The 22550-nt window shown below is 35.3% G+C and overlaps 2 protein-coding genes across 3 annotated transcripts in view; one reads left to right on the top strand and one right to left on the bottom strand.

Moving 5' to 3' along the window:
- Positions 1-1740: 1740 nt before the first annotated feature.
- Positions 1741-18885, bottom strand: LOC127848499 (glutamyl-tRNA(Gln) amidotransferase subunit A, mitochondrial-like). Of its 2 annotated transcripts, none has more exons than XM_052380997.1 (10): positions 18739-18885; positions 14188-14332; positions 13516-13705; positions 10661-10846; positions 8461-8636; positions 7345-7457; positions 6886-7078; positions 3875-3995; positions 3346-3551; positions 1741-1962 (listed from the first exon to the last, which is right to left on the bottom strand). In XM_052380997.1, exons 1-10 carry the CDS (start codon positions 18760-18762, stop codon positions 1796-1798), a joined length of 1521 nt encoding a protein of 506 aa, XP_052236957.1. In that variant the 5' UTR covers positions 18763-18885; the 3' UTR covers positions 1741-1795. The 2 variants fall into 2 exon arrangements, with proteins under 2 accessions (XP_052236957.1, XP_052236964.1); XM_052381004.1 differs by having other exon boundaries at positions 10661-10774.
- Positions 18855-22550, top strand: part of LOC127848489 (putative uncharacterized protein DDB_G0282133) — an 18759-nt gene continuing 15063 nt past the window's right edge. Inside the window, exons 1-2 of the mRNA XM_052380985.1 lie at positions 18855-18985; positions 19258-19399. Coding sequence (XP_052236945.1) covers positions 19310-19399 — 90 coding nt within the window. The 5' untranslated portion in view covers positions 18855-18985; positions 19258-19309. The remainder of the gene's footprint in view (positions 18986-19257; positions 19400-22550) is intronic.

The following is a 22550-nucleotide window of genomic DNA, read 5'->3' as shown; positions in this document are numbered from 1 at the left end:
CAGTGCTATCTAGACTGATATTACTGGGCCACCACTCAACCTCTGACTTCCTTTCAGTGACCAAGTTTGTGCAGCAACATACACTCTCACTCAAATAGATTTGATTTCAGAGATTCAGCCACATATTGTACACCAAATGTTACAGAATGAACAATTTGTGCAGCCAGTCATGGGCTCTAGCCAAGTGTGTGGGCTCTCCTTTGAGCTAACATGCCACCATACAACCTTTTCCCTTATATGACCAAGTAAACCAAATACAAACAAGAGCTGTGTTTGTGAAACACTATGTTCGCATATATTTGACTTTTGACCTTGAAGGATGACCTTGACCTTTCACCACTCAAAGTGCAGCACCATGAGATACACATGCATGCAAAATATAAAGTTGCTATCTTCAATATTGCAAAAGTGTACATTAAATGAGGGATTTTGACCTATATATTTGACCTTGACCTTTCACCACTCAAAGTGCAGCACCATGAGATACACATGCATGCAAAATATATAGTTGCTATCTTCAATATTGCAAAAGTGTACATTAAATGAGGGATTTCGACCCATATATTTGACCTTGACCTTTCACCACTCTAAATGTGCAGCTCCGTGAGATACACATGCATGCCGAATATGAAGTTGCTATCTTGAATATTGCAAAAGTTATGGCAAATGTTTAAGTTTGCACAAACAAAGCAACAAACCAACAGACAGGCAAAAACAATATGTCCCCCACTATAGTGGTGGGGGACATAATTATAGTGGAGGACATAAAAACCATGGATTCTCGTCATACATATCTTTGATTCCTGGGATCCATGTATGCCAATCCAGTCTTTCACAATTACTGGCGCTTCAGCAAATAAATAGGGACCCAATTGGAATTACAAACATGCACTTTCATTACCCCATATGATGTAATGTCAAATAAACAAACCACATATGACCTGGACTTTGAGCTTGGGACACAGGCTACAATTGTAACGGTCCTAGTGGATAAGGCGTCAGCCTCGGGATCAGGAGGTCGAAGGTTCGAGTCCCATGGGGAGCGTTTGTCGAAGGATGGATGTTTGTCATGGGACTTGTTCCGAAATGGCTGTTCGTGAGCCGCGAGCTAGTTAAAATGAATGGTTACCGACTTCTACCCGCCTGGCGCCTGGCATAGTGATAGGAGTTGGGAGGTACATGGTATACACGCAAAGGTGTCTCATAAGACAAACTGGCTGGCCCTTTCAATAGGAGTGACACTATAATAAAAATGACCTTTACCCTTTTTGTAACACTATTATGAATACTTGTGTCCTATGGTGAACATTTAAGGCAATTTCTTGTTGTTGTTTTTTCATTATGGTACATGAAAGTTAGGACAAGCCTAGACTGACACACACGTTCACATTCACCAAACTGATGTCAGTGACACTGTTTTATGGCCGAAGTGAATTGTAATAGCTTTATAGAGCTGACCACAGGTGTTGTTTTTTTTAGGACCCCCAGTCTATACTGGGGGACATATTGTTTTTGCCCTGTCTGTTTGTTGGTTTGTTTGCGTCAAACTTTAACATTGGCCATAACTTTTGCAATATTGAAGATAGCAACTTGATATTTGGCATGCATGTGTATCTCATGGAGCTGCACATTTTGAAAGGTCAAGGTCATCCAATCGTTCTTCAGTTTGAATCTATGAAAATTAACTGACCTTGAGTTTGAACCAATGAAAATGAATGGATTAAAACAAAAACAGTCAGATCAAATTAAACAAAGTTTTAATTCTATAAAATCATGTATGTATTTATAAAATATTTTAACTATCCAAATAATCTAGATTTAATTTCTGAAAGTTCGTATTCATCTCTATCCACTTGGCCGTGTTCAGCATGACCCTGTCCTTGAACCTTTGACCTACGACCTGCAGGCTGATTGGCAGACCACTTTCTGACAGCCTCACGGGTATACTCACTGCTGGCAGACCTGAAAATGAATTCATCTTAAGGTTGAATCTATAAAATGAATGGGTCTTTAGGTTGAATCTATGGAAATGAATGGGTATTTAGGTTGAATCTATGGAATTGAATGAATCTTTAGGTTGAATTCATGGAAATGAATGGATCTTTGGGTTGAATCTATGGAAATTAATGGATTTTTAAGTTGAATCTATGATGAATTGAATGGGTCTTTGGATTGAATCAATGGAAATGAATGGATCTTTGGGTTGAATTAACCATCTATGCTTCTATGGAAATGAATGGGTCTTTGGGTTGAATCTATGAAAATGAATGGATTTTGGGGTTGAATACATTGACATGAATGGACCTTGAGGTTGAATCTATGGAAATGAATGGACCTTTAGTTTGAATCTATGACAACCAATCGTTCTTCAGTTTGAATCTATGAAAATTAACTGACCTTGAGTTTGAACCTATGAAAATGAATGGATCTCTAGTTTTAACATATGACCTTTAGTTTAAACCTATTTATCAACACTCCATTGCATTCAAAGATGAAGTCTTATGTATACACCCTCAAGTCTGGTTCCTTGTTAGAACCAGTCCTTGGTGTCTTAAAAGAACATACATGTACTGAGAATACTCCCAGAGTGTGTATTGAACCCTGGAACACCTGATGGCTGTTTGCTAATTACCCATATAGTCCTAACTAGAAAAAAAAATCACTTTAAAAACTGCCTAATACAGGCAATTTATTTTGCCTTTAATCATTCGCGTAGTTTGCTAGCATCCCACTATGAACCATGATTAAAACTTTACCTCATTTAAAATCATCTGAACAAGTGTGAACCTGATCTTGTAAGAAAAAGAAGGTTGTAAGAGCAAAAAAAGCATTCAGACTCACTTGATCTCTAATTGCCAGGTGAACCATTGGTTCACTTGAGCAGTAATTGCCAGGTATACTGGAGCAGTGAAGAACCAACAACCCTGCCTATGAACTAATATTGCTTGCTTGATGATCCTCTTTCCAAGCTACCAATCAGTTTATCACCTATTTGTCAGTAGGATTAAGGAAGTTGCATCATATTCAGACTTCCTACATTGAAATATGAGGAAATGCAAGCTACAGTGTTTTACAGTACAGACCAACAAGCCCGTTTATCAATGCCATGTTGATTTTATGTATGAGAGCTTATGTGTTATTTTTTGTGTTGATTAACATCTGAAAACATACATTTTAACTTGACACCGAACAAGTTTCACTCTTTCCAGATATATTTCGCCTAAATATGCTTTTCCAAGTTTGTTTTTACAAATCGGATACATTTTATTTCTGTTTCTCAACAAAAAAAAAGATACGAAACTGAATACATTTTAACTACAATTTGTAATAAGACATTAAACCAACCAGCCATGTTTATAGGTTGCGTGAAATAATCCTGTTCAGCTGTCCTTGTACGATTATCAGCCATAGAGAACTTGGAATATGGAAGAGCAACCGACAGAGTGGTGGGAGTTAACAGAACATCAACACCATCCCCATACACCTTGGTGAAGTCGTCACTTATCAGTCTACGCACTTTTAGCGCCTGTTGAAAGTATCGTCTATAGTTCCTACAAATATAGGAGATCACAAGTCAATGATTTGATAAATTTCTGGAAACATCATTTTAATTGATAACATAAAATGTTAACTAAGATCATTGACCCGAATGATTCTTGATGATAGTATAAAAAACCTGTTACATATACGATTTTCGAATATTGTCTATATTGCACAACATCAGAACACAAATAACCCAGTGAATTGTAAAAAATGGCTGCTTTTAACAAATCTGTGGTTTACCACAGTAGTCTCCCAATTATCAATACATGGGTATGTTGATAATGCAATATATACAACAAAGTAACATTCCCAGGTCAAAACTTGCACTAACTTTCTAAGTAAGAAATAATTGCCAGCAAATATCCTCCCTCGGACCACCTCGTTAAATCCCTCATGTCGGCTTTGTGCATACAGGCTCTCAGTGGACATGTTGTTCCCTTCTGCCCTGTGACCTGCAAACAAACATCATTTTATCACATAACATATTGTTTTTCATGTAACACAACTATCACATATAGTTTTTACCATAGACATACGGTAAGTATGATAACACTCTGAGCAATTTCATTGGATAGACATTCTTTGATTGACCAATCACATAATGTTACTTCGACATATATCGTTGACAACACCAAACAGATTCATGTCAGTAAACAAATGTTATGTCTTTTTGCATATTTTGGTAAAAAAGAGGTGGTGTTTTGTTTAAAATAATTTAAAGAAAAAAATCCGAATTTTGATGCAGTGCAAGAATATTCCACTCCGCATATCCTGACAAGTTATTTTTGTAACAAAGGTACATCCGGTTAAAATATCATGTTTATTTAAAATTGATAATGTTTACAACAGAAAGAACTGTCACATTAAAATAGCACAAAATAACTGAACAGTGTTCTTAAATCCAACCTGACATATATTAAAGGACAAGTAACAGTCACATTATGGCAAGCTTAAAATCACTGACTGTTTTTTAGGAACAGTGCCTTAAATTATAAGTTTCATGCCCTGCTTTATGTAAGTTAGTACCACAAACTAATTCACTTGTCTAGATACTTTGTTTGTCAGCGCACCAAAGAAACAAAAATACTTAGAAACTTTCTGAATTTGATTACCACTCTCAGTTCAATTTAGAGAATACTAATTGTATTTTACACATTAAAAGGGTAACAGGAAAGAAGAGGAGGGATTTTTTTTGTATGTATCCATTGCAAATTGACATTTTGAATTTAAATAAGACACTCATATTTAATTATGGTCCCATCAGGGCACACCAATTCCACTTGTCAGCTTGTCCAAAAGAATGATTTAAGGTCAAGGACAAGCTGAATATTCTTGCTTGTTATTCAACAGGACGAGTCATTTTGGTTATAATATATTTGACCCATTGATGTGCGAATATATAAAACAAAGGCACAACAGCATAACATCTTTTTTGACGATGCTGCGAAGCACCTCGTCTAAGTTATCATACCATGAAAAAATTCTTCACAATGGCGACCTGTGTAAAAGACCGAGCCAGTCCGATTGAGATAGCTCGATTTTTCTAATCAGCATACCTCGCTGATTATCATTGATAAAGGTATAGAAAGCTCAGCTATAAATAGGACAGCATATTCTGGGGGAAAAGATTTTATAGATTGAAAACGTTAATTTAAATCAGTTATATTTAACCCACTATATGTTTATAGATCAATGAAACAACTATGCATTTTCTGTATTGTATTTGACATTTGTCGTGATTCAGTAAATAAATTGCGAATTAAAACGTGTATAATTAACTTTCAATGCGATCATGAGTGTAAAGAAAACGAATTATTTCGAACCTGCCATTTGTAAACGTTGTATCGACTATGGTATATAAACAGCATAATAGCCGTATGACATTTGTGAAACTCGCTGTTATGCGTGCTTTCTCATTTTGCATATTTAAGAAACTTTTCAAACAAAAATTACAGAGCCACATCAGTGCACATACAATGTTTGATAATTCATTAGTTTGTTTGATATTGTTTGCTGTTTTAAACACATATTAGGTCATATCGCGGAGATTTAGTTAATCTTACCATGTGTTCATGGGCGAACTCACGTATTCAAGTGCTCTTACGACTATGTGATCATACCTACTTTCCGGAATCATCATGAAATCATTGCCATACTTAATGAACAAACATGCCTAAGTTTATTGAATTAGAGAAAAAAACAATAATCAAAATATAAAAATTATATGTTCATGCACATGGGAATGTGAAATCACGCCCGTACACATAGCATCATTAACTTAGGAAAGGAAACAACAAAATATAAAGTTTGGTATGATATACATGGGAAATTAAAGAGCATGGTGTAATTAAAGAGCATGTCAAGTTTTGAATTTATATGCTGAAACGTAATGTTATAACCCACAAACGTTTTACAGTAACAGAACATTTTTTTAAGATAAGTGGTACAGAAAATACACGTCGAATATCTTTTTAAAGATATTTCTTGTTATATTTGATCGAGAATGTAACCCGCCTCCCAGTTTTGCTGAATGGATCAAGTTCCCCACGGGTACTTCTTCCCTGTACCCCCATTTTGTTTTCGTACCCTACATTTTTCGTACCCAATTTTTTTCGTACCCAATTTTTTTTCTACCCAAATTTTTGCTCGTACCCAAAAAAATTTATGTACACATTTTTTTTCCTACCCAAATTTTTTTCCAAACCAAATCTTTTTTCGTACCCAATTTTTTTGGCATAATTTTTGTACCCAAAATTTTCGTATCCATTTTTTTTCCTACCCAATATTTTCGTACCCACATACACAATTGTGGTGATGTAGATAAACTTAAATAGATGCTTTTATATCAATCCTTTTCAAAAGCATCGTCACACTAGTACTTTCAGTACTTTGATTTATCATTACCATTAAAGTAATCAATTTAAATAAAAGAAAACATTATAAATACACATTGTTAATTAAACAAACCCTACTTTAACAAAAGGAGAGTACAAATCACAATAGAAAAAGTGGAATCACTGGAACTTGTTCTACATTAAAATATAATTTTCATGCCATGCCCATCACTACAAATTTTTGACAGCCTAAGTTCAGTTTGAGTTTTACCAATTCATACAATCAAAACCAAAGCCCAAATGTAACAAACATTATGATTGGTCAATATCTTGAAAAAAGAATGTCACAGTTCTGACCCCACGGCTGCAAAACACCTTAATCTACAACTTTTCTCAACTTCAAATATTGACTTATGCGATTTCTGTCCAAAATTGAGCCTCCATTTTCATGGCATATATTTTTTTAGCTTAAAGGAATATAAAGTCATGACGCCAAAGGTTTTCTTACCAAACTCAATGCCGTCGTATCTGGCCATGTTTGAGGCGACCTCACAGGCACACAGAATGCTGTAGGTGTTGATAGAGTACTGCGTGTGAGGCAGGGATACAAGCGACACGCATGCTCCCGCAGTCTCAAGTGCATTTGCTACGTCTTCCCATGCCCTCCGAGTCTCGCCACATAACCCTGGGGCATTGTATTCCTGAAAAATATGGTTTTCGGAAATTGTACAGACAGATATGGAATCAAGGTCAAATATATGTTGTGCAGAAATCATACAAGATTTTCTTGACATTAACATGACATAATTGTTGTCCTTATGCTTTAATATATACATATATGTGCATGTACCTTTTTCATTACTGATGCATTTGACTTATATTGTGCTTTAATTCAATTTAATTATATTTATTTCTTTTAAACAGACTGTTGCCATTACAACAAAATAAATGTACAACACTATGAAACCTTTGGAATGCCTATATGCAAGCCTTTCACTGATGGCTGATCATCCAAGTCTGTCAAATGTAGGGATTCAGACACTGTTGTAGAATCATTAACATCTCTGCCAGCGATAATTCCTAAAATATTCATCATCAGGTCTAAGATATAAAAAAAACAAGAGATGTGTTCGTCAGAAATACAATGCCCCCCATTGCGCCGCTTTGAAAAAAATAAAATTTGTTTGACCTTTGACCTTGAAGGATTACCTTGACCTTGAACTTCCACCACTCAAAATGTGCAGCTTCATGAGATACACATGCATGCAAAATATCAAAATGCTATCTTCAATATTGTAAAAGTGATGGCCAATGTTAAAGTTTTCGGACGGAAAGACGCCATATATTTGACATTTGACCTTGAAGGATGACCTTGACCTTCACCTTTCACCACTCAAAATGTGCAACTTCGTGAGATGCACATGCATGCCAAATATCAAGTTGCTATCTTCAATATTAAAAAAGTTATAGCCAATGTTAAAGTTTTCGGACGGACAGACGCCATTTATTTGACATTTGACCTTGAAGGATGACCTTGACCTTTCACCACTCAAAATGTTCAGCTCCATGAGATACACATGCATGCCAAATATAAAGTTGCTATCTTCAATAGTGAAAAAGTTATGGCCAACGTTAAAGTTTTTTTCGGACGGACGGACAGACTGACATACACACATACTGACATACTGACTGACGGACAGTTCAACTGCTATATTCCACCCTACCGGGGGCATAAAAACAGTTGTGATCATGGCAAATTGATTTTTGTGTCATTGCCATTTGCATATGAAAATTGACAACTTGTTTATTAAGAAGCTATGATGGAAATTGCGGACGTGTCTTGCATATGAAGAAATGTGTACCCAACATCTTGATAAGAAAGTGCACCAGGCATTATCTAACATTACAACTGCACATAGAAATCTAAACTATTACATGGGAGGGAAAAAAAAAATCCATTCAAAAAAACATACAAATATTGCACAGAACAAATCTCCTTATTTGAAGTGAACTATAATTGAGCTGTATCACTACTTCAGCAGCACATCATGACATGTAATATCTCACAACAACTATAACTTACGCAAAAGCAGGGCAGCATCGTCAACAGTTTTTGTCAGTATTCCAGGTACATCAAGAGAGTTCACCAGGGGTATCAGTCCGTATCGTGACAGGGACCCATACGTGGGCTTCAGACCCACAATGCCACAGTAAGAAGCTGGGTTCCTGGTAGATCCCCCTGTGTCCGAGCCCAACGCACTGAATTGTGAAAGATATGGAACAGCTAAATTCTAGGCCCTTATTTCTCAACTTTTCTTAAGGACAACACAATATTTCAATGAACACAAAAATTTAACTATTGTCATTATCTGATTATCTAAAAACGTCATTTTCTCTGTAAAACACAAGTAAACAAGTGATGTGTTTGTCAGAAACACAATGCCCCCTATTGCGCCGCTTTGAAATAAACTTTCAATATATCATTTGGCAGGTTTAGAAATTATCTCCCATTTAAAGCTTATTACTTGCCTTGGATGGTATTTTTTTACTTTTGACCTTTGTTGAATGACCTTGACCTTGACCTTTCACCACTAAAAATGTGCTGCTCCATGAGATACACATGCATGCAAAATATCAAGTTGCTATCTTCAATATTGCAAAAGTTATGGCCAATGTTACAGTTTTCAGACAGACTGACGGACGGACGGACAGTGCAAATGCTATATGCCACCCTACCGGTGGCATAAAAAGTGAGCTTAAAGTTAACTTCTTAACACCAAAATAAAGTTTCCTATACAACATGCACTCACAATAATACCGTAATTACTCTATGTTTTCGGACACTTAAAAATAATAAAAAACTTGGATACGAAAAATACTCACAAAATACAGGTGTCCGAAAACTTAGAGTTGAAAATTAAATTGTCCGAAAATAGCGTCAATTATATCAACGACTATCGGTAATAGCATGCGCTTGTAAAATACCATGCCGTACAGTACAAATAACAGTAATATATGTTTGCCCTGCATTTTAAATGCTTAATTTTTTTGACAGAAAGTTACTACAAGGTTGTACTTTGACCAACGAGTTCAAAGATGAGCCTGTGATGTACCGCTACTCGCTAGTATGAACCTGTAATTAACGCAATAAAAAAAAGCTATGAATTCTTTGTTTGTTCATTTCCGATAGTTGTTGTCTAACACCTTCATTGTTCGTAAAACTTGCAATAGGGTGCATCACACTTTGAAGCGTTTAGTATTTGTCATAGTTTTAATATTTTACTGAGAAGGGGTACTACCATTGCGGTAGATAATTAAACTGTTAATTGGCACTACCCCTGGTAATTGTCATAACACTTATGCTATCTGGCGAAACCATTGTTTAATACCGGTTTACAAGGTTATAAAACCCAATAATGCAAATGTAATGGTCCGTTGCCCTCAGGCATGCACCTGCAATGTTTTATGATGTTAATCTGGTTGTAAAACCCCATGATCGAAGTGCCATAAGATATCGAAAACAGGACCGAAATTTGGTAAAATAGCGCTGTAAAATATACTGTCCGAAAAGACATTAATTATGGTCGAAAACTCGTGTGTCCAAAAATTAAGAGTCGCAAAAAATAAAAAAAATTTGCTAAAAAAAGGGGTGTCCAAAAACTTAGAGTGTCCCATAACATAGAGCAATTACGGTAATCTCAAAATTGTTTCCCTTTATAATTCATTCAGCAAATTATGAAAAAAAAAATCAACAGTTGACCTTCTAACAATATTTCAACTGACAATAAAGGGCTTAAAATTAAATTTAAATTCATTTACATTTGTTATGTTTATTTATGTCAACAATTTCTTTGACACTTTGAAAACTGCTTTAAAAAAAACACAATTCCTCTGGACATTTACACTTAGCAAACATTTGTCACATGCAACATTTTTTCAAAACCTAAAAAAATACACTTGTTCATTATTTTATACTTTAAAACAATTTTAAACCTTACAGGGCTATAAACAGTTGTCACAGAAATATATCCTTTGTACATTAGTTTTTGTTAGACAGGAAGAACACAATGAAATGCTGTTTTTTGCAAAAACATTTATTAACCTAACCAGGAATAAAAAAGCGAAAATGGCAAAAATAAATAGGACTTCATACCTCAGCAATTATCCAATAATAAGTGTTGCACTTAAAAACAATAGTTGAGATTGAAAACATTTAGAGTAAACAGATGATTTTAAACAGTCATATAAATTAAGTTTTTTTTTACTTGTGTTATTGCACTCACCCAAAGCAAGTTCCTGTAGCCACAGCCACAGCACTGCCTCCTGAGCTTCCCCCTGCTATATACCAGTCCCCTCCTGAAGTTGGCCCCTCCTTTGACTGTATAATCACGCTAGACCTGGCAGAAGACTGAAACTTGTACTTCCACGGGTTCCTGACTGGCCCATATCTGCTGTCTATACTGCCACACCTACAATATCCCTTTGCATGCTGGGAAATTTGTCTTCTGCTAAAATGTCGTCTGCTGAATTTCTAAAATTAGCATTTTCTTCACTTTTTTTCAAAGAATACTATCAGAATAGCAAACAGTTTGGATCCTGATGAGACGCCACGTTCTGTGGCGTCTCATCTGGATCCAAACTGTTTGCAAAGGCCTTCAAAATCCGATTTCAGCGCTCAAAGGCATATTACCTAAGGTCTACCACTGCCTCATAGCAGGGCTCAGCCGTGAGGGAGACTTGAGAGATAACTTATACATGTACATAATATAAACTTCTTCTTCTAATAACATGAAAGAGGGGTGACTTCTACTCCTTTTGAGATTTAATTTTAGCCAAAAATTGACATAAAATATATGAGTTAAATTCAGTTAAATTCAGTGAAATGAAATAATAACATGACATTAACACTTAAGAGTGTTTGTTTACATTTTTAATGTTAAATTGTTTTCCCACAAACTTTCAAATGTGAGATGTTTCATCATAATAATGATGGACATGGGGTTATGAGGAGGAATAAATAATTGAAGAGTTGATTAAACGCTGAACATACAAAACTTCTCCTTTAAGTTGCCTCATTTTATCCATATTTCAACTGAGGGAGAAGTTACTTCTCCCTTGAATTTGAATGTAGGCTGAGCCCTGTCATAGCCTTCAAGCAAAGAGTTGATCGACAGCCATGAGCTAGTGAAATTTAATTCATGGTAGTGGAAATTCAACAAAGTACACAGTCAGGTAAGTGAACAGATTTATAACAAAGGCTCAGTATGGGACCATTTCAATTCAAACCACACAACCACACAGATCATTATTATATGCTTTCAAATGGTTTATAGGCAAATATCAGTGATTGAAATTTGTAAATCACCGTTTCAAACACAGAAAATTATTTATTATTTTTTCTCTTTGACTAAGAAAGCAGTAAATGAAACATAAGAGTCGAAAATTCTGGACTATTTATAATTATTCTAATGAACTTATGTCAGTAAATACATTATAAAATGCACACTAACAGCAGAAATAACATAAAATAAACTAAACTTTACTGTTGCCAACAGTTGGTTTTTAAATAAAATCCACATTTATTATAGAAATAACAAGAGCATCGCCTTGCGGGTGCAGACCGCTCATCTATTTTCTTTTTAAAGGTGAAGGGACTCTCAATTTCAATCACAAAGGAGGGAAAGGTGGAGTGAAGAGGGGTGTATAGTGTGGGGGTGTGGACATTTATTACATTATCTTCCAAAAATGCGGAAAAAAAAATGCAAATTTTTTTTTTTTTAATCGGGGTTTGGGGGGGGTGGGTGGGGGGGAGGGGATTCTTGGGTGCGATGGTTGGACGGTATTTCAAAAATAAAATAATAAAAATAAATATTTGTGTTTTTTAACCGTTTAAAAAAATGGGTGGGGGGTGGGGGTGGGTAAAGTGTGAGGGTGTGGTGGTCATTTGTGAGATGATCTTAAAAAAAAAAAAAAAAAATAGGGGGGGGGGGATTCGGGGGGGGGGGGGGGGGGACGGGGGGATGGTTTGGGTGGAGTCTATTGTGGTATGTCAGGTAAGAGTAGTTCTGTCAAAGTATCAATCAAATCTAATCATAAATAAAGAAGTTATGGCAATTTTAGCAAAATTTAATAATTTGACCTTGAGAGTCAAGGTCATTCAAAGGTCAAGGTAAAATTCAACTTGCCAGGTACAGTAACCTCATGATAGCATGAAAGTATTTGAAGTTTGAAAGCAATAGCCTTGATACTTTAGAAGTAAAGTGGATCGAAACACAAAATTTAACCATATATTCAAAGTTACTAAGTCAAAAAAGGGCCATAAATATGTAAAAATGACAACCATAGTTATGCAACTTGTCCTTTTACTGATAGTTTGCTAGTGTTCCAAGAATAAAAGCAATATCTATGATACTTTAGGGGTAAAGTGGACCAAAACACAAAACTTATCCAAATTTTCAATTTTCTAAGAATAAAGGGCCCATAATTCCGTCCAAATGCCAGTCAGAGTTACATAACTTTGCCTGCACAGTCCCCTTATGATAGTTAATAAGTGTTGCAAGTATGAAAGCAATAGCTTTGATACTGTAGGAATAAAGTGGACCTAAACACAAAACTTAACCAAATTTTCAATTTTCTAAGTATAAAAAGGGCACAAAATTCTGTCAAAATGCCAGTCAGAGTTACATAACTTTGCCTGCACAGTCCCCTTATGATAGTTAGTAAGTATTGCAAGTATGAAAGCAATAGCTTTGATACTTAAGGAATAAAATGGACCTAAACACAAAACTTAACCAAAATTTTCAATTTTCTAAGTATAAAAAGGGTACATAATTCTGTCAGAATGCACGCCAGAGTTATCTTACTATGCCTGCTCAGTCCCCTCATGATAGTAAGTAAGTGTACCAAGTTTGAATGCAATAGTATTGATACTTTCTGAGAAAAGTGGACCTAAACGCAAAACTTAATCGGACGCCGACGCCAAGGTGATGACAATAGCTCATAATTTTTTTTCAAAAAATAGATGAGCTTAAAATGTATATGACCACTTGTGAATTAAAATCAATCATAGACCACAACCAACAAATATCCTCTATTCATATGATAAAATGCAAGGAATTTAAGAAGGTTCATTTTTTACCCCATTGCATATTCGTCCATGTTGGTTTTGCCCATCAGTACAGCCCCACTAGTTAGCAGGCGGTCTACAACTGTGGCATTGTAAGGTGGCACATAGTTATCTAGCATCTTTGACCCACATGTTGTCGGAATGTTTCGTGTACAGAAATTGTCTTTGACTGCTATGGGTATTCCTGCCAACTCTGATTTTCCTAAAAAGAGTTCAAGATAAGATTATAAAATTACATAAACATATAATGGTAAGAATTATTTGGTAAGATTGTATGCATTTACCTTTGATTTATTGGTGTCTCTTAAACAAATAAATAATACTACATAATTTACTTTTTATAATGCAATAAACTGAAGATACAAATTATTTAATATAATACATGTTCAATATTCTCTTGTTATAAATACATTTTTTTACATCACTGGCATACATGTAAATTTGCAGTATAGATTTAAAGTGGATGAAACATGTTCTGCCTTCATAGACTTTAAATTTGACTTATTTTCTTTTTAAATATTTACTTTTATTTGAGTTTTGCAGGTCATGAGTGATGCGACCAAAATTTTATTCTAAATGCTAATACATGTATAATGAACGATTTGACCAACAACGCCCAGAGTATTGCATCTGGCAATTTATATTCAATCTCATGTAACACATGTTGTTAAGAAGTCAGGGTACCTGGTGCCAGACCAACTTGGCTCCAGGCCAATTCATGGGTTTCAGTGATGTAGGCATTCAACTCCCTTACAGAAGTCGCCCTCTCAATACATTTCTTCAATAAATCTCTTGCTGAAATTTGCTCTGTTTTTATCAAGTGAAGGACCTGAAACACAGAATGTTATTGAGGACACAATGAAATAACATTTTAAAGCCATTTAATAAATATATTTATTATTTTTCACCATATTTATTTAAACAGGTACAAAATGTACATCTTCAACAAAATTCAATCACTCTCCATGGTGGAGTTATCATATAGTTTTGCTACTTTTAACAACTAGTTAATGAACATAAACAATTCCTCTAGATTAATGAATAACGATTAAATGTTAAATTAATAAGGTTGTCATGACAGTTGCATAATAAATATCTCTGTTTAATGTTCATATTACCGCTGATTGTTTTATTTACGCAAGCGATGGCCCTTCTCAACACCTTTACCGATAACACATGTGCCACCTTTTTTAATATAACATTTAATTCCATTTGACACGCAGCGAGTAACAACGATTAAGTTGAACATTTTCACAGGAAAAATTGTGTTCTGCTCTACATTCGTATATAATACGCACCCCCTACTTGAAGAACAAGAGATGTGTTTGTAAGAAATACAATGCCCCCTTATGTGCCGCTTTTTTTTTTACCTTTGACGTTGAAGGATGACCTTGACCATGACCTTTCACCACTCAAAATGTGCAGCTCCATGAGATACACATGCATGCCAAATATCAAGTTGCTATGTTCATATTTCAAAAGTTATTGCAAAACTTTAATGTAAGGTTAAAGTTTTGGTGACAGAATGACAAAATGACAGACAGAAAGGCCAAAAACAATATACCCCCGATCATTCAATCAAAGGGGCATAAAAATTCAGCAGGTAAAAAAGTGTGTATTATATTCGTGTATTTACGGTATTTCGCTTCTAACACTATTTCATTCTTTATTTTTAAGCGATTTAAAGGTTTTAAATGAGAATTATATTAACCAAACGTCCTCCACTTTTTTCGCAAAAACGTGACGTCACCAATGTAACAATGAAAATCAAATGACGTTGTCTTCATTCATAAACAGTGCGTGGACAATCTAAGTGACGTCACTTTAAACAACCATTGGTATATCGGGGTTATAACCCACGGTAAGCTCCCTTCTCATTCTAATGTGCATGCGTGTGCGACTGTGGTAGAATATATGTCAATCTATAGTTAAATGTGTATTATTGGACATAACAACGAAAACTGCATTAAAATCGGCATTGTTTTGACAAAAAGTGGCTAGACTTAGCTCCCTGTTGTTATCTGTATCTTGTACAATGGTTCTCATTATATCAGCCCTTCTGATTGGTTGCTAAGATATATTACTATGCGCATGTGCTTATTCTAAAATGAGTCCATGTATCTTAATGGAAAAACGAAACTCTTGCTCATGTTCTTAAAATATTTTTACATTATATTCACAAATAAGCGGGATATAAAACATTTGATAAAGCTATTTATCCATAAACAAACTAACATAATTGTGTGTTACGTAATTTAACAAGGGCTGTTTGTAAAACATGCATGCCCCCAAAATGGGCTATCAGTTGTAGTGGCAGCCATTGTGTGACCTTGACCTTTGACCTAGTGACCTAAAAATCAATAGGGGTCATCTGCGAGTCATGATCAATGTACCTATGAAGTTTTATGATCCTAGGGTAAGCATTCTTGAGTTATCATCCGAAAACCATTTTACTATTTCGAGTCACTGTGACCTTGACCTTTGACCTAGTGACCTGAAAATCAATAGGGGTCATCTGCCAGTCATTATCAATGAACCTATGAAGTTTCATGATCCTAGGCATAAGCATTCTTGAGTTATCATCCGGAAACCATTTTACTTTTTCGTGTCACTGTGACCTTGACCTTTGACCTAGTGACCTGAAAATCAATAGGGGTCATCTGCCAGTCATGATCAAAGTTCCTATGAAGTTTCATGATCCTAGGCGTAAGCATACTTGAGTTATTATCCACCAACCATTTTACTGTTTCGAGTCACTGTGACCTTGACCTTTGACCTAGTGACCTGAAAATCAATAGTGGTCATCTGCCATTCATGATCAATGTACCTATGAAGTTTCATGATCCTAGGCATAAGCATTCTTGAGTTATTTGGAAACCATTTTACTGTTTCGAGTCACTGTGACCTTGACCTTTGACCTAGTAACCTGAAAATCAATAGGGGTCATCTGCCAGTCATGATCAATGTACCTATGAAGTTTCATGATCCTAGGCTTAAGCATTCTTGAGTTATCATCCGGAAACCATTTTACTATTTTGAGTCACAGTGACCTTGACCTTTGACCTAGTGACTTGATAATCAATAGGGGTCAGTTGCCAGTCATGATCAATGTACCTATGAAGATTCATGATCCTAGGCCTAAGTGTTCTTGAGTTATCATCCGTAAACCATCTGGTGGACAGACCGAAGGACCGACAGACCGACATGTGCAAAACAATATACCCCCTCTTCTTCGAAGGGGGGGCATAAAAATCATAGCATCAACTTACAATAAACATGACCTACTTTCCAATGAACACCGGAAATCATGAGAATGATCGTGGTAATAGTCATGGATAACCATCAAATAAATTACAACTTTTAAAAATTGAAAAAATGTTAAATTTCCAGCACTTCTTGAGGGTTTTTCGTTTTACCCTTTGCATGCTGGGAAATTTGTCGTCTGCTAAAATGTCGTCTGCAGAATTTCTAAAATTAGCATTTTCTTCTATTTTTTTCAAAGAATACTATCAGAATAGCAAACAGTTTGGATCCTGATGAGACGCCACGTTCTGTGGCGTCTCATCTGGATCCAAACTGTTTGCAAAGGCCTTTAAAATTCAGCTCCAGCGCTTTAAGGGTTAAGTCACGATACTATGATGAGGGCTGATACTATGAGAATAACGGATACCATAGTTGCAATAATTCAATTCTCAGCTTTATAACTCAAAGGATTGCTGAGAGTTGCAATATACCACAAATATTATACACAAATTATACGCACTTCTTAACCTGCCGATTTTTTTTTTCAAGTAGGGGGTGCGTATTATATACCAATGTAGAGCAGAACAAAATTTTACCTGTGAAAATGTTCAACTTAATCGTTGTTATTCACTGCGCGTCAGCCATTTTGAATTAAACCATTACATCAAAGGGGGGCAACTGTGCTTACGGTTATTGTCATGGCTACACCGTACATTACCATACATGCTAAATAAACCAACAATCGGTATTATAGATATATAATAATAATACTTATTATTTTATTATCATAATTATTATCGTTCTGAATATTGTCAAAAGGAATTAAATGTTATAAAAGAACAGCGTCTCTGTTTCTTTCTTTTGCAATTATGACTGCTTGACCCGGGTGTCAGCAGGTGGCCAGTGACTGTGTGTTATAGGTAAAGGTGTTGAGAAGGGCCATCGCTTGTCAAGGGACCCGTGTATTCGAGGTGTTGATAAAAGCTGGGGTATAACTGTGAAAAAGATGGTTGATAATGCCAAACTGATTTGCTATTTCCACAACACAAAAATATATTGACACATTTTTTTGGAAATTACAGCGTCATGGCTGATTTCCGAAAATGATTTTTTTATTGGGTAGTTTACTCAGATTTTCAATTTTTACCGATAAATTTGAACCAAACTCGGCGGTGCGTATTAAACACGAGGGCGTATTTTATTTGTGTATTTACGGTACCATCTTTTGTCCAACCGTGCAAAATTTGATCACCACTGAAAATGCTAAGGAACACTGATACTGCAAAACTTATATCAACGTTTACCTGTCTAAAGCACAAACTCATGCAAATGGTACCATTAAAGCAAGAAATACCGGTAATTGCTTTTTATTTACTTTGTTATTCTTTGGTAAGCCCTATCCACCACATCGGGACACTGTCATAATGTTGCCAACTAAATGTATCGGTATTGGTTAGGTCGAGTACATCAATCTTTTGCACATCATAATATTTTATGTAACCCATGTCGATAACGATGTCGAATTAGGAATATTTACGCTGTTTGAAATTTCAAAATGAAAATGTCAGTAAGACTGGTGTGCACGAAATCTGTGCCCAGAACTGAGATTATGTTTATGAAGGGGTACACATGTACTCCCAGAGCTGCCATAGCAAAAATTATCAAAGGTTCTGGGAATACGTTTATATGGACTAGAGATAACGGAGACACTCGATATTGGGGAATCGTACGATACAGTCTGTTTAATAAATTAATTTAATTTTAAATTGAAGCCGACAAAAAATCAGGTACTTTATTTCTACAAAATATTACAATTAAGAACACAACCGATTGCTTTTAACAAATTGAAAAGGTTGATCCGAAAAATAAACACGTCCGATTTCTAAAACATTCAGTGATCACCTCATTTTGCAAGATGATTCATATCAGCTGAATATTAAAATTGAAATGCATGCGTACATATTTTTTTTATTTAAAAGCGATCGTAAATACCTCTCGTAAACTTAATGACAACATTGGATTTATTTTATTTGGATTAAAACGTCTCGTTCAATGTTGTTTATGTTGTTGTTGTTCTATAGAAGAAATCGAGAGTAGCCTCCCATATGTTTTTAAAAGAGTTACATCCCTTTACGAACCGTTTGTATTGTTTTGAACAATCGAAGAAGATTTAATTAACTATTATTTATATTTTCAACAATCGGTTATAGGGCACATAAATAGGGAATCTATATTTAAAGTTAGTTTTTTAAAAATACATTGTGTTTTCTTCTTAATGATGTTATTGTTCACACAAATATTGTTCCCGCCATCTTTACTGATACCTTATTAAGTTTCGGACAAACAATTATATTCGGATTGTTTGTCATCGATGGTAATACCCACCATGTCATGGTTTGTTTAATGAATAATTGCACGTTCATGAAGATTGTAATTGAATATTAATTATTAAAAATTATTCTAATCATTATAAGCTTTCTTAGTTCAATATTAGTAAATATTATGTTTCAGAATTTAGCTCAATCATTCATGATTAAATGATTGGTGAATTATTGGAACCAGGATGACTGACAGCACAGACAACAGTGATTTCGATCTGTATGACGATCTGCTAGAGCAAGATCATCAGGAGCAGTCAGCAACATTTGAAGAGGTACAAATGGATACAGTTATTGTAAAAAGGTTTAACTCACCCAGACGCAAGTTCACCCATGATATCACTGCTACCTTCTGTAGCGATAACAGTAAAACGTCGATTGCGCAATCGCATATCTGCCACCATTGTACAAATACCTTTTTTGTATACGTTTTTCATCATAACTATTAAGCACAAAACATAATTTAATAGCTTTGTTTGACTGATAAAATGTTAATATTTTATTAAATGTTGTTATCTTTAAGGCAGGACTTTACTTAGTTGCAATAATTCAACATCAGCTTTATAACCCAATGGGTTGCTGATAGTTGCAATGCACTCTCTCTTGGCCATGGGTGCAAAATGTTATCAACAATGCAAGGGTAAAGGAACACTGAAACTGCAAGAACTTATACAAGTTTACCTATCTAAACCACAAACTCATCCAAATGGTACCATTAAAGCAAGAAATAATTGATTTTATTTACTTAGGTTTTGTTTTGTACGCTGTATCCGCCATATTGGAAAATTGACCCAATATTGGTTAGGTGGCAGTACACCAATATTTTGCACATCGGGTTATGTGCTCCAGCCTATAAAGTCAATAACGATGTGGTATTCAATACAGAATGCACTGTTTCAAATTTAAACATAAACATGTCAGCGAGAAAAGTGAGTTGAAACATCGTCGTGTTTTTATAGGGTGCATGCAAAGGATGACATCCGTAGGTTGCCATTCAGGTAAATTTAACATGTTTATGAAGGTTTATTCATTATTTTCCTCAATTTGTCTCGAACGACGTCTGTTTAGTGAAGTGCACAGATTCGCTGCGCTGAACTGCACCCATGTTTATGAGTGGTGCATATGGACTGCCAGAGCCGCCATAGCAAAAATTATCAAAGGCTCTGGGAGTCCGTTAATATGGACTAGGCTTTCCTTTGACCCGACCTCCCGGGTTTTGACGCTTGAAAATTACAGAACACCCTAGTTTGACTCGTGAGAAAATTACGTCATGCGTCACATTTGACCCGGGGAAATTTACCGACTTGCGTCAACGAGATCAAAAGTTGTTAAGATTAATCGATAATTGGCTTGGGGCGGAGTATCTTTTGGTAGACACTAACCGTTATCGCCCGTTTCCAATCATTGAAGCACAAGTCCGCTCAGTAGGCGGAGTTTGGCCCATTGAGAAATCTAGTAATGACCAATTAAAACACTGCTGGTTCGATGACGCGTGTATCAACGTTCCATTATTTATCTGAGCGTTTGTTATGAGCTGTTTGCAGAAATGACATGTATTACACCCACCAAAACAGAATGGACTCACCCGTGTCAGTTTTAATAATAATATCCAATATATAATGATCACATCCATATCCACAATATTTTGAGAAATACTTCCACATTATGTCAGAATGTATTTCTAAATCTGAATACACCCAACCCTGTTTTAGTTCATGTTTGCTCCGTTCAAAGACGCGGGAAAGTTATGCTGGCACATGTACTGTCTACAACGTCACATTACACGCTTTACATCAGATTTGCTAAAAATAACCATAGAACCGGTATAACTGACCTTGTGGCAAAGTGACAAATTTGGATGCTGCATGTGCTAATTGATTACAACATAGGTGCAATAATTGACCATTTGAGACAGCATAGAAAAATGGTGTGTTTGTGGCACGTCTTAGGTAAAGATGGCACATGAACTAATTAAATCCAGATTTGAGCTGTCCAGGGTCGCTTTTGAGATGAATATAAATTTTATGAGTTATTTTAAGGGGGTATTTATTTCTGCTTTTTGATGGTAAACGGTTGGCACTGACATGAGCAGTAACTGACAAAACATCTTCGCTACTTTCAGAAAACCGTAGGTACCATTCTACGAACGTTGCTAATGTTCGCCATCTATAAATTATCTATTAGCAAAGTAAAGCACTGCAATATCATACTTTAAAACAATAAATAAATCATATTATATATTGATTGCGTATTTGCTAGGTTACTTATTACTGGCTTTCATTTTCTGCAGTCAAACAAAACACATATTTTGTTTCATTCGCAAAAGACATATCTCGACATGTTTTCAGACAGTCGTTTTCGGATACGGTATGGTTCATCGATTTTAATATATTTCCAACAATCTTTATAACATTTTTATAGAATGATGAATACACATGCGGTGTTACGGATGGTCTAATTGATAAAATTTCGTATTGTACTCACAAGAAATTGCAAATAAAAAATAACAATAAGCTAGGGCTCTGCCCTTTATTCCCTTTAACCTACGGTCTCTGAATCTCTGCTTAATTTTCCGGATTTCGAATTTGGGACAATTGACACCTCTGAAATATATTTTGAGGTCACTACCAGTGCGAGTGTTTTTTTCGTATTGATTTCAATATGCTCACAATGTTGGTCACAATGTATGTTTGCATTATGTCTTTTATTGACTGGAATATAAGAAAATAAATGTTTAGGGATTTGTTAATTTTTTGCTTTTTATATATTATATCTCAGTAATTTGCTTAAAGTACAAAAGATCATTGACTCTCCTGCTTTATTATTATGACTCATACAAATTTGATTTTGACTCTTGAAAATATGGTCCCAAGAGTCATTGACTCTTAAGATTTGAGGTCTAAGGAAAGCCCTGTTTCCTTTTTGGGAAGATAGCCCATGGCTTTGGAATTGGGAATTTTATCGGCATTTTCATGAGATTGGGAAAATAAATTCATTAGCCTTTTTTTCACACGAAAAGTCCACTGATGAGGTAAATACTAAATTTGATATAACTCTTTATAATCATTCAAATTAAAAGAACAAAATCATATAATACTTTGTTAGATGTAATTGAATTAAAATTGCGATAAATACGCATTAGACACTTCTTTCTAAAAAAAAATATTATTTTTTTTTGGAAATTGGGAATTTTTTGCCACATTTTGGGTAAAAAGTATACTTTTTGGGATTGGGAACATAGCTGAATTTCGGCTATAAAATCGGGCCAAAAAAACCTTGGTATTAATACGCACAATATGTTATTTTGGTCCATATGTGAAGCCTATAATCGTATCTTCCTCACTTTTAGCCGCAGCAATGTTTGATTTATACATGATAGTCATGTGTAACGGAAATGCATTATTCAGCAACCACTTGACCTACAAT

Source organism: Dreissena polymorpha, chromosome 1, assembly GCF_020536995.1.
Source record: "Dreissena polymorpha isolate Duluth1 chromosome 1, UMN_Dpol_1.0, whole genome shotgun sequence".
Classification (NCBI taxonomy): Eukaryota; Metazoa; Mollusca; class Bivalvia; order Myida; family Dreissenidae; genus Dreissena; species Dreissena polymorpha.
Note: the sequence above shows the minus strand (reverse complement) of the source record. Positions and strands in the feature narration are given on the sequence as shown.